At 42.3% G+C, this 13597-nt stretch overlaps 1 protein-coding gene across 3 annotated transcripts in view; it reads left to right on the top strand.

Moving 5' to 3' along the window:
- EFR3B (EFR3 homolog B) overlaps window positions 1-13597 on the top strand; it is a 117411-nt gene that overhangs the window by 78535 nt on the left and 25279 nt on the right. The window contains exons 5-7 of one of the 3 annotated variants that reach the window (XM_027850501.1): window positions 290-411; window positions 8318-8467; window positions 13119-13250. In XM_027850501.1, the coding sequence (XP_027706302.1) occupies window positions 290-411; window positions 8318-8467; window positions 13119-13250 (404 nt within the window). Of the gene's footprint in view, window positions 1-289; window positions 412-8317; window positions 8468-13115; window positions 13251-13597 lie in introns of all 3 variants that reach the window. The other 2 variants (XM_027850500.1, XM_027850502.1) reach the window with 2 other exon arrangements.

Below are 13597 nucleotides of genomic sequence, written 5' to 3'. Positions count from 1 at the left end.
GTAAAATGATCTGGAGAAGGAAATGGCAAACTACTCCATTATCTTTGCTAAGAAAACTCCCCAAAATGGGTCACAAAGAATTGGACCTGAGTGAAATGATTGATCAACAACAACCTCTATCAATGAAGATTTGATGCCAGAAAATGGGTAGTATAGCTCTTAGCTATTTTTTAAAAAGTGTTCTTGGTACAGATGAGCTGAGAGACCCCTGAAAGAAGAGGGGAGTTTAGCTCAAATGTCTTACTTCTCTTCCTCTTTTCCTTTATATTCACCTTCTATCTCTGGGAAGTTTGTGAAGTTTGCCAACATAGAAGAAGACACTCCTTCCTATCATCGGAGCTATGATTTCTTCGTGTCACGATTCAGTGAAATGTGTCACTCCAGCCATGATGACTTGGAGATCAAGACCAAGTGAGTAGGTGGTGGGGGAGGAAGGCTGGGGAATCAGAACACTGTTCTGCTAATGACTAAGGCATAGAGAGATCTTCAAGGGATTTCTGATTATCCTCCCACCATTTAAAAAAAAATATGTATATATATAGCTAGCACCTGGGGCACCTCCACACACACACCTTATAGAATGGTTCCCCCAAAACAAGACTAGTCTAGGTTCAAGGTACTCTGGGTCCATTTTCAGTTTCTAGCGTTAGCTAGCTTCCTTGTCTGGAGAGCTAGCTCTTCCTCATTACTCATAATGGACCATGGCATACTCTTTCAGTTTAAAACTCATAGGCTTTTTGTCAGCTCTAGAAAGTAGCAACCCTTTACAAACAAATCTTACTAACAAAAATCCTTTTTAGGTAAAAACCATAACTTATGAGCCCCTACCAATGCATTTACCTTTATTGTTTAGACAATAGATGTAACTATTTCAAAGTAAAGGCATTTAATGAAATAGCATAGTAAGAAAAGTAGCAACACAGTGTTTCCCCCATAAAGCTGAGGTATATTTGTCTCACGACTATGCAGGCCATCTACTGTGGACACCCATAAAGATCACTGAAGAGATATATACATAGAGAATGTGTGGAGCTGAGGCATGCATTTGGTGGGGGGAAACAAATCTCTGATGTTGCAGAGCTTCTGACTTCTAGTAATGTCACTGCATCGTTCTCTCTGTGCTTGCCCTCTGCACCTTTCTAGAGGACGTGGAATCTCCACTTGGACACTACTTTGCTTGTCTTGTGGATGCTGCTAAGGCTAAGCTTATTTCTAATGAGTATGTGGTTATGGAGCTTCTGTGTATTTTCAGTTTCTAGTGTTAGCTAGCTTCCTTGTCTGGAGAGCTAGCTCTTCCTCATTACTCATAATGGACCATGGCATACTCTTTCAGTTTAAAACTCTTAGGCTTTTTGTCAGCTCTAGAAAGTAGCAACCCTTTACAAACAAATCTTACTAACAAAAATCCTTTTTAGGTAAAAAAACCAAACATTCCTACTTTTTTTTTTCCTTCAGGAAATGGTCTGGTTGTTCCTTTCAGAGTCTTTGCTAGAAAATGCTCAATCTTTAGTTGGAAATTCTTTTCCCCAGGTGCCAACCTCTTTAGAACAGAGCTGGGCCATTTCCTGGTAGTGCCCTCAGGTTTAGTTTCTGTATTAATTTTTCTTAAAGCAACCAGTTTCTTTTTGAGAATACTCAGCAAGTATTGAAAACAAACTTACTTTAAAAAAATACCAAAAAAAAAAAACAAACAGAAATAAGATACAGAAAATAGGCTTGGTGAGAGAGCCTCACAAAGTAGGAACCTGGGAGGTATGAGTCTCACCCCTCAGTTTTGTGCCTCTCTGTTTAATCTCTGATGTTTACACTACATCTTAACAAACATTCAGAGTAGAGGCTAGCCTCCCAATGAACTACCAAGGCATCTTGGGGTCCAGGGTCTTCCAGTGTCTACATTCCGAAACATCTGCCATCGTACCATGCAAACAAATGAGTGTATGTATGTGGATGTGTAGGGGGAATAAAATTAAGCCCAACAGGGCAAGGTCATTATCTTTCCCTTAGCTAGCAACATTGCTGCCTTTAGTATGTATACATTCTTTTCTTTATTATATATACATGGCTAGCCATGCCTTTTCAAGTTTTGTTACAAAAACAGACAGCTCTGGCCCACCCACTGTAGTTTGCCTCAGAAACTGTGGTTGTTGTCCCCCCTTTAGATGTTAGTGAAAAAAGGAACACTAAAATTGAGTTAAGAAAGGAAAAGGAGGAAAAACTGCATGAGGTCTTAGATTGGGAATCTGGGCAAAACTGTACCCCAAATAGATTAGTTTTTAAAAGACTTTTTAACAGGAAGAAGCATGATGAAAAAACCTCCTTTGACAAAATAGTGCCACATATTTAAAGTATATCTTTGAGCAAAGGTTAAGGTCATCCTCAAAACCAATTTGAGAGCTGATCACCTAGAATACACATACACACACACACACACTTCCATTTGTATGTGCACATACTCACAGAATACATGCACGGGTACACATAGTTACCTATAAGGACCTCTTTTGATGTTATGCCCTGATGCTTTCTCTCAATATAGATACCTACAGACAAACAGGGACAGATATAAACCCCATAAATGCACACAGGTATGCATAGATATGCCCCTGATACTAATACACATACATAATAACTTAATACAGTTTTGTAGATGTAAAGGTGCAGATATTTCTCTTCTTCATGGAAACATATCCCTTACATGCATCCTGCGGGTGATAAGGCCTGTGAGCTACTCAGATGGCAATTTCTGCACCAGGTGATGCTTTAAGTTCAAGCTCACAGCTGCCTTCATGAATCTATGATGGGGGCAGTGAATTCAGCCTTTTCTTTCCCCCTTCAACCTTTTTTTTTTTTACTGGCTGCCCAGGTTCTATCTTGCCTCATTGAGTATAGAGTTTAAAATATACAGATTATCACACAATATTTGACTCATGCCCCCATTCTTATTAAGATTCTTTCCTTCTTTCCAATTTGAGAGTACATTCATTGAATAGTTAGTAAGGAGATACACTTAAACTCCTGAGTAACTGGCAGTGTTTTTTTTTAGCAAAGTCTGAACTTCTATCTTTGTAGTGGTTGTAGCTGCTTCCCTTAATATTCAAGTTCTCAGTCTTACTTTCACCAAGGGACCATACAAGCCCAGAGGACACTTTCAGAGAAGAGTTATTAGCCAGCCCCCTCGAAATCATCAAGAAGGGAGGAGAGTCTTACCATGCATGGTGAGGGGTAATCCCTAGTCTGACTCCTGTAGAGTGAGTCATTTTCTGACCAATTGTTCCCTCCTCTTGACAGTCACTGGAGGGTCTTTCTGATGTCTTCAACATAACCATGAGTTGCCCTTATAGACTTAGAGTCCTTATGAATTCCTGTTAGTCTTTCTTCCCTTGTTGTGTCTTAAGCCAGCTTCCTCTGTTTCCTTATCTGGGCCTTTCTTTGCCCACTTGCCGTAAAACAGTCTACTCTCTTGGTTTTAAGTGTCCCTCTGTAGCACAGAACTAATGAACTTTTCTGTCAATTCCTTTTACCTAAATCTCTCAAGGCTGTACAAACCCTAGATACCTCCCCTCCCTTTGACACCTTCTGGATAGGAATGGTATAGGAAAACGCCAAGGAAAAAGGCTGAACTGGTACAGCACAAACATTTAGAGTCATATATAAATACGCACATAGGCACATTCATAGGTCACCACCCATTAAGTTACACATGTCACCTTCCTCTTCCCCCCTACCCCATTATAGGCAGATAGTTATAGAACTACACTCACATGGTATGATGGAAAGCCCACAAGATTTGTATTCAGATGACCTGGTTTCAAACCTCTCCCTGCCCCCCTTCACCATTAAATAGTGTGTGATGTCCCTTTACTTCTCCCAAGCCTTAGTTTCCTCATCTACAAAATGGGGATTAATATGCTATTTCTCAAAGCTGTTGTGAAGAAAATACTTTGTAAAACTTTCTGTAAATGTGAGGTGCTAAATTTTTGTCTGTTTCATGTGAGCTATTAATATGGGCTCATGTAAACATATATGTACATATGTATAAACATATATATACATAAATATATTATTCACTTTAAAAATATGTAACTATTTTCACAGACACTCACCCACATAGAAACATATCCCCCAGGTATAAACACATAGGTAGAAATGCACATTAATACCTGCCCACACAAATATATTCAAAGAAATATGCACTTGTACACGCAAGCACACGTATGTACAAATATCAATTGATATATTTTAGAGGATCCTGGTTTTACAGTTAATTTGTGCAGGCGAGACATAAATCTTTGCAGCACTTAAGGAACAAGAGAATACATAATAAAAGGATAAACTGTGTGATGCAGACAGCCAGTACAATATGACTTAAGAGCAAGGAGGGATGAATGTGTTACTGATAAAGCCTGTCCTTTTTGTGTTAGCACATCAAAATAAAATGGATGTCTGGATCAGAGTCTTTGAATCATGGTACATGTGAGGCTACTTTTATAGGATCGAAGGGTAGAAAGAACCTAACTTTTCCCCTTGTTAATTCCCCTTGTTAGTTGGTTCCCTCCCACTGACTCTGGGTTGCGAAGTGATTTAAAGAGGGGGAAATGAAGGCTTCCCAGGTCCACAAGGCAACTTCCATCTTGTCTCAGGAAGCCAGAGTGGAGCAAGAATATAGAAAGGCTCAGGAAGAGGGCCTAATTCTTTCTTCCTAGCTGTGCCATATCCCAGTTTCCTTCTTCCCAGAACAAGTCACCAAATTCCAGGTACCATGATTTCCCAATGGCTGCTGCTAGAGCCTACTACAAGTATATAAGAAACAACGAGCCTTCAGTAAGTAAAGTAAGTACTTCAATAAGTAAAGCCTTCAGAGCCCTCAGCCTTTGATAAATCCATGATCCACCTTACTCCAAAATAGCTAGGAAGTGGCAGTAAATTTAAGGATTCCTTTAAGTAGCTAAAGGTCTGGACATTCCTTTTATCATAGATATACTATTTTTATTTTTATTTTTATTTCATTATTATAATTATTATTGAGAGGTAGTGTGGCAAGAGGGAGGGGAGAGAGCTGGTCTAGGAGTCAGATAAACTTGCATTCGAGTCCTGCCCCTGACACACAGTAGGTGTGTCACACTGGGCAAATCACTTCACATTTCAGTGCCTCAGACAACTCTAAGACTATTAATTATCGAGCAGGCACCAGTGTGCATTGACAGAGCAAGCTGCTTCATGGGGCTATCTTCCTCTCACTGCCACCATCCATATACCCATAAGTTCTTCTTTTCTCTGAACTAAAAATTTTTATTTCTTTTAGCTGATCTTTATATGGCATGATCTTTCCACATTCTGGTTGCTCCCATGGATGCTGTCTAGGTCATCAAAATTCTTCCATAAATGAGGGTGCCCAGAACAATATTCAGATGTTATCTGAAGAGGGCAGGCTATAGTCAGTCAATCAACAAGTATTAAGTGCCTACTATGTGCCAGGCACTGGGTTAAGTGCTGAGGATACAAAGAAAAGCAAAAATCGTCCCTGCCCTTAAAGGATTGTATATTCTAATGGGAAGAGGTAACATGTAAATCACTATATCTATATGAGACATATACTGAGTAAGTTGGAAGTCATCTCAGAGGAAAGGCACCTGTAGAGGTGTTTGTAGGGAGAAGGGGGAGGAATTCTGGGAAAGGCCTCTTGCAGAAGGTGGGATTTGAGCTGGGTCTTGAAGGAATCCAGAAAAGATAAGAGTCTGAGGTAAGGAAAGATATGATGTTGGGAGATGAGTGTCTTGTATAAGAAACAGCAAGGAGGCAGATGTAGCTGGATTATAGAGTACATGGAGGGGAATGAGATATAAAAAGACTGGAAGATAGCAAATGGGCAGAGTGTGAAGGGTTTTAAATGCCAAATGGAAGACTTTCCTTTGGATCCTGGGTGATCATAAGTAGCCACTAGAGTTTATCCAGTAGAAAAGTGACAAAATCCTATCTGTACTTTAGGAGAATCATTTTCAAAACTGAATGAAGATGGACTGGAGTGAGGGAGAGTCACTCAGTCAACTAGCATTTATTAAGCACCTACTGTGTGCCAGGCAATGTGCTAAGTACTGGGGATACAAAGAAAGGCAAAAAACCCAACAGTCCCTGTTTTCACGGAGCTCACAGTCTAATGGGGGAGACACCATGTAAATAATTATGTACAGACAAGCTGAAGACAAGATAAACTGGGGGGAGTTTCAAAGGAAGGCACTCAGATTAAGGGAGCCTGGGAAAGGCTTTTTGTAGAAGGTGAAACTTTAGCTGAGACTTGAGGGAAGCTGGGAGGCAGAAATGAGGAAGGAAAGAATTCCAGGCATGGAGACAACCAGAGAAAATACTCCAAGTCAGGACATTGAGTGTCATTTACAAGGAACAGCAAGGGGGCCAGTGTCGTTGGAAGGGAATAAGCACAAGAAAACTGGAAAGAGAGTTATTACCTTCCTCCTTCTGGACAGTGAATGTAGCCCAAGTCACATCCAATCTATCTTTTTTGATCACCATATAATGTTGAGCTTACAGTCAATTCAAATGCCCCAAATCTTTCCCCCTCCCCCAATATGCCTCCCGTCTTCTGGTTGCAAAGCGCGGAGTTGTTGGAGTTTTTTTTTTCCCTGTTTATTTTTAAATTTAACAGGGATAGATCAGGGAAATTCCTGATCAATTTGACAAGTTCCCCAATCAACTTGATGAGATCCCTGGGTTGGAGGGAGTGGGACATGAGGCTTTGCTTGGAGGCATTTGAGTACCACCTCCCCTTGGAGGGTGGGCATGACCCAGTTGCTGAAATCTCATGGTCTGGGAAAGTCCACCTTAGGAACCTGAGTCTCTGATGTGTGCTCGGAAGTTGTGGGCAGATACATGCTCCTACCCCAAGTCAGCCATTTCAGTCTCTTAGAAGGGGGCAATAGATTCCTATCTACTTCTTCTCCACCCCGCCCCATCCCCAACCTCTGCCCTGCCCCCTCCACATACTAGTCTATATTCTGATACCAGCAGAGGTCAAACAGGAAACAAATAGATGACCCGGAATTGGAACTTAGATCCTCTTCCTCAAATCCTAGTCTTCTTTCTGTAATGAAATTTCCCCTCTAGATGTGAGCATGGCCTCATAGAAATGTCCTTACAACCAAGGTCAGGCTTCTTGGCAGTCAGTTCTCCATCAGGGGAAAGAGGGGGTTGGCATTCTGTAGCCTTCTGTTCCACAGACGTTAGTGGCTTGTTGGTGACTGACATCGAACAAGGCATAGCAATGACACAGTTTGGGGTTGCTGGAAACCCCAAATGTCAGTGTACAGGGCAGCGTTTGCCTGTAATGAATTCACTCACTCAAACCATCTTCCAGTCAAGTGACAAGATTTATTGTAATGCCAATAGAAGCAGGTTCCTAGGAACCTGCAACTTACTGGGGTTGAGACTGATGCTTATATACAAAAGGACAGTGAAAAGATCTGGATGGGATTAAGCAGTGATTGGTATATGCAAGTAGTCTGGAGTGGGTCAAGTGAGACAGTGAGAGGAATATCAAGTAAGCTAATTAGGTGATCTAGATGGGCTGGGGCGGGCCAGGTGCCTTGGGCAGAGGTGCCAGTGATCTGGGCTGCTGAAATGTATGGGAAAATTCAGGGACTGGGTTGCTTTAAAATACATGGTCTTTTCCTTTTAGGGGTCCAGGTATCATCATCCCATCAGGAATATGAACAATGTTTTCTTTGCCATATTCCGTTTTGTTTCTGACTGAGCCTCCAGGTCCTGGGAGAGCTAGAAAGTAAATTAGAGACCACCTTGTCCAGCCCCCTTCTTTTTCAGATGAGGAAACCGAGGCCTAGGAATGTAAGAACTCACCCAGGATCACATCAGTAGTAACAGTCCAAGACAAGATTTGAACCCAGATCTTTCTGACTCTGAGTCCAGCAAGCAGGCTGTCCACTGTGCCAAGCTTCCACCTCCCCCAGTTTGAGCAGAAGCAGGTTCTAAGTCTGGCAGCAAAGCCTGGAATGACTGCTCACTGAGAGCTAGAGCCAGAAGGTGCCACCAGGGGCTGGGCAAGCCTTGAAATGGGCAACTAGGATATTCTAAGACTCTGGTCCATTCTGGATGGAGTCTAAGCTTAGAACTATCTCACTTTTTTTGGGACATCTGGTCACTTGAAGTAGAATTGTTGAGGGCCTGTCCTGTGCCCTCTGGCAGCCTTGTCCTCACCTCCAGGGCACTTCCTTTTGCAGCCTCTTGCTTAGAAAGCTGATCTGTAAGGCTGGAAGCTCCTTGACACCACTTTGCCATTTTCCCCCCACAGGATCCGTATGTCAGGCATCAAAGGCCTTCAAGGGGTGGTGAGGAAGACAGTGAATGATGAGTTGCAGGCCAACATCTGGGACCCACAGCACATGGACAAGATTGTCCCTTCGCTGCTATTCAACCTGCAGCATGTAGAGGAAGCTGAGAGGTGAGAGAGCGTACCTCTGTATGGGATGGGGTGAGAAAAGCTAGCCCCTGGCCCAGCCCCTAGGACCTGGAGCTGCTCTACACCGAGAACCAGGGAACCTGGGCACCTTGGACAGCTCCCAGGATCGAAGTCTGGCTTCTGTTGCCCATTTGGCAATTGGCTCCCTGGGTGACCTTGGTCCTGACCTTCATCATTCCTTTATTACCCTCGGTCACACTATACCTCAATTTCTGCATTTGTAAGAGAAGGACAATAATAGTCTTCAACTCTCTGGAGGCCAGTGGTTGGTATGGACTTTGGACAGATACAAAGGACTCAGAGAGTCAGATTACTTTAGCACAGCAAGCCAGAGACAGTTTTGTTTTGGGAATTTTTTTTTTTCAGTTTTAAAATGCCTTTCCCGGGCTGTGGTTGCTGACTAAGGACTTACCTTCCTTGACCTTCCCTCCTCCCTTCCTGATGCCATTGCAGGTTCCTTAAAAAGGCTCGCTCTTTTGATCCACCTAGCAACAGTGGTAGAGAATTAGAACTGAGAGGTTCCACCTCTGGATTCTGATCCAAGAGCTGCCACTGCCAAAGGCAGTTTAACTATTGCTGCCTTTTGGTATTTTATTCCACTCCAGCTTACCAACTCATCCCCCAAGAACTCTTCTTTGTCTCAAAGAAAAAGTGAAGCAAAACACATTTGGACTGGAGATTTGGGGGAGGAGGTATTCTCTTTTCTCTCTATGTGGCAGTGTTCAAATCTGTAAAATAGGAAAGTTTTTTTTTAATTTAAAATGTAGAAAAAGTGAGGTCACATGTTTTTCCTTCCCAGTCCCCTCTTCCAGGCCTGTGGTTTCATAAACTCTCTCAGCCAGTGCAGGTTGCCAACTGTTCTGCAAATTGTGACTTAGGGAGCTGCCAGGGGACACTGAAAGGTTCACTAATTTGCCAGGGATCACACAGGCTGTATATGTCAGAGCAGGACTTGAACCCAGGGCTTCCAGGCTTCAAGGCCAGTGTTTTGTCTAAATAGTCTCACTTCTTTATCTCACTTGTATATTATAGTGGAGTGACAATGTATAGTGGAGGTAAAGGTGTTAGTTGTTCCCTTCTCTCTGTTAGTTCAGAGCCCAAACTCTGGAAAGCAACAATCGGTAAGGAAACCAAACACCCAGGAATGTTAAGAGACTTGTCCAAGGTACCTAACACAGGCAGTGTCTGAAACAGGATTTGAACCCAAGTCTTTCTGACTCCAAATCCAGCAAGCAATGTGTCCACCGGGTCATGTCCCCTAGTTTGAGCAGAGGCAAGTTCCAAGTCTGGCAGAAGTTTCAGACAAGAAGACTGGAACAATTGATTTCCAAGGGTTGGAGCCAGCAAAATGCCAACAGGGGCTAGGCAGGCTTTGCAGTGAGTGCCCTCTAGTGGTCTATCGTAGAACAGCAGCACACGGGCACACTGCCCCAGAGTCTTCTGTAGGAACCATCCTGTGGTCTGGAGAGCTGCTTTGGAGAACTAGGGGCAGACAGTTATCTACTTTGATCCACAGTCTTGTAGGTAGAATGTTGGAATTGCATTCAGGTTCACATCCTCCTCTGGTATTTACTGACTGTGTGACCATGGGCAAGTCACTTAACCTCTCCAAGATTCAGTTTCTTCATCTGTAAAATGAAAATAATAATGCCTTTAGTATTTATCTCATAGAACTATTGTGAAGCTCAAATATATGAAAAGTGCTTTATAAATTTTAAAGTACTGTCTAAATGTTAGTCATTATTATTGTCCAGAGATAAGAAACAATAGCAACAAAGTAATAACAACTCACATTTATATAGCACTTTAAGGTTTACAAAATGCTTTGCCCAAATCAACCCTTGGGCAAGTCAGATTCCTTGGGTCTCAGCTCCTTCATTCATAAAATAAGAGGATTGAGCTAATGACCTCTGAGCTCCCTTCCAGCTCTGGGTCTATGATTCTATGATCCTGTGAGGGAGGTCGGGCAGATGTTAGTATCTCCATTCTGCAGATGTGGAAAGTGAGGCTCTGAAAGGGTGAGACAGTTGCCCGTGGTTACACAGCTAGTAAGTATTAGAGCCACGAAACAGTTTATACCGGACGATAGGTCTCCTGCCACCAAGTCCAGCTTTCTTTCCATTATATCCGGTCATTTTTGGCTCTGGTACGACTATAGAGTGACACCTGATAATGATTCCACCTCTTTTCTCTCTCTTTCTGTGGTGTAATGGAAGGAGCACTGAACTTGAAGCCATAGGACCTGAGGTAGAGTCCTGGCTCTACTCGTTATTTCCTAGTCCAGTCACAAGGCACAGATAGGCCTTCTCATCTATAAAATAAGAAGTTTAGACTAGGTGACATCTGGGGTCTCTTCCAGTTCTAAATCAATTGGCCTATAATCCATTTTCTAATTCTTTCTCCCTTTCTTTCTTCTCTCTCTCTCTCTTCCCCAAATCCATGTAAAAATAATTTTAACATTCTTTTTTTCATATTTTGAGTTCCAAATTCTCTCCCTCCCCTCATTGAGAAGACAAGCAATTTGATGTAGGTAATACATGTGCAATCATGCAAAACATATTTCCATGTAAGTCTCTCTCTGTCTCTCTGTCTCTGTTTCTCTCTCTCTCTCTCCTGTTTCTTGTCTCCTGTCTCCTCCCTTTGTCTCTCCTTCTCCTCCCTCTCCTCAAAACCCTTTCTTCCTTCTCCCTTACATATGCCTTAGCAACACCTAAGGGCCCTCGTGGACTTAGCTTAGCCCCATTTTTGGCCCTCGGGGCTAAGGAAATTGCCTGCCCTGATAGAAGTCTACCCCAGATCGAGGAATATCTGTCATCTGCTTTCATAGATCTCAAGGAAAGAAACTTTCTTGGCTTCCTTTAGTTGCCTGTCCTTGTGTCTAACAACTTCTCAAGTCTCACCACTTGTGTCAAATGTCCATTTCTTCTCATGTGCTCAGTTGAATGAGAACAACCTTGAAGATGAGAGTAATGAGAAGTTATCATAGGCTATGGAACCACAGGATCTTAGAGATGATCAGGTGCAGTTTCCTCATTTTCCTGTTGAGGAAATTAAAATTGAATAGGAATGAATACAAAGTCTTATACTGTAGTTCCAAAAATTGACTTTAAAAGTACTAGATGAGGGGGATATGGTTAGATAAGAGTTTGAGAAAGATCTGAAGGTTTTAGTAGACTTCAAGCTTTACATGAGTCAATAACATAATGTAGTACCCCTCTCCCCACAAGTAAACCTATTTCTGGGCTGCATTAAGAGAAGCATAGTTTCCAAAAACAAGAAGGCAATAGTCCTGCTTTCTTGGTTAGATAACCTATGTGATAAGTTTAGTTCTGGAAAACCAAATTTTTTATTTAATACTTTATTTTTCCCCAATTACATGTAAAAACAGTTTTAACTTTTTTTCAGATTTTGAGTTCTAAATTCTCTCCCTCCTTCCCCTCATTGAGAAGGCAAGTACTTTGATATAGGTTGTATATGTGTAGTCATGTAAAACATATTTCCACATAAGTCATGCTATGAAAGAAAACAAGAAAAATAAAGACAGTAAAGAAAAAGCATGCTTCAATCTGCAGTCAGACTTCATCAGTTCTTTCTCTGGAGATGGATAGTATTTTTTTGTCATAAGTCCTTCAGCATTGTCTTGGATCATTGTATTGATGAGAATAGCTAAGTTAGTCCCAATTGATCATCATACAGTATTGCTGTTACTATGAGCAATGTTGTCCTGGTTCTGCTCATTTCACTTTGCATCAGTTCATGTAAGTCTTTCCAGGTTTTTCTGAGATCATCCTGCTTGTCATTTCTTATCACGAAAGGGTATGGAAGCCACATTTTAGGAAGACATTGAGAAGCTAGAGAGCACCAAGAGGAGGGCAAGCAGGATGGTGAAAGACCTCAAGCCTGTCCCATATGCGAATTGCTGGAGGGAACTGGGAATATTTAGCCCAGTGAAAAGAAGGCTCAGGGGATCAGGGCTGGGATGGGGGTGGGGTGGTAGAGATTGAAGGGCTATAATGTAGACAAGGGTTGAATTAGACTTGTTCTCTTTGGCTCCAGAGGGCAGAACTTGGAACAGTGCATGGAAATTGCCAAGAGGGAAATTTACTCTTAATATAAAGAGAAACTTCCTAATGGTCAGAACTATCCTAAGGGGGATGGGCTGCCTAGAAGTGGGAGCTGGTTTCCCTTTCACTGAGAAATCAAAGGCTGAATGACCATTTATTGGACATGTTGTAGTAAAATTAATTTTTTTGAGGTTTTGGTTGAATTAAATTGGCTGTAAAGGTCCCTTGAAACTCTGAAATTCGGTGATAATTCCAGCATCTAGCACAGTGCCTGGGACATAGTAGGCCCTTAATGAATACTTGTTGAATGAATGAATAGATGAAAGGATGGATGGATGGATGGATGAATGAATGAGTGAATAAACGAATTCTGTAAGGCCCAGAGATGTACAGTAACTTTTGAAAGTTACAGAGCTTGTTATTGGCAGATCCAGGGCTTACGTGTGCAGGAAAAAGAAGTGAGGGAGGCATCTTTGCATCATCACCTGCTGCATATCTTTTCTAACCACATCTTTTCTCAGGTTTTCAGTTACATCCTGACAACTACTTTGTCTGTGTTTCCACAGCAGGTCTCCCTCACCCTTACAGGCCACAGAGAAAGAAAAGGAGAGCCCGGCAGAACTGGCCGAGAGGTGCCTCCGAGAACTGCTGGGCAGGGCCGCCTATGGCAACATCAAAAATGCCATCAAGCCTGTACTCATGTGAGTTTCTTCCCGAATTCCATAGCTGTAGGGAAAATTGAGATACAGAGAGGTTAAGACACTTAACTTTTTCAGATGCTCGGGCCCCTCAGACTCCCCCTTATCCCTTCCTTCCTATATGAAAGGAAAGAGGAGTTGCAGCTCTGCCCTCTGTGATCAGAAGAGATTAGGGGGTAGTCTAGGCCACCCAGAGGCTACTGGCAGGATAGACTTATGATGCTTCATTCTAACTCGGTCTTGTTGGTACATGTTCCCTTACCCTGTCCCACTTAATTCCCTACTCCAAGGGAGGGAAAAAGCATTGTCTGGGTAGTGGAGCCAGTATCTTGGAAGGCATCCAATTTGGA

Source organism: Vombatus ursinus, unplaced genomic scaffold, assembly GCF_900497805.2.
Source record: "Vombatus ursinus unplaced genomic scaffold, bare-nosed wombat genome assembly UNPS02009062.1, whole genome shotgun sequence".
Lineage (NCBI taxonomy): Eukaryota > Metazoa > Chordata > Mammalia > Diprotodontia > Vombatidae > Vombatus > Vombatus ursinus.
This window is presented reverse-complemented; position numbering and strand designations above follow the sequence as displayed.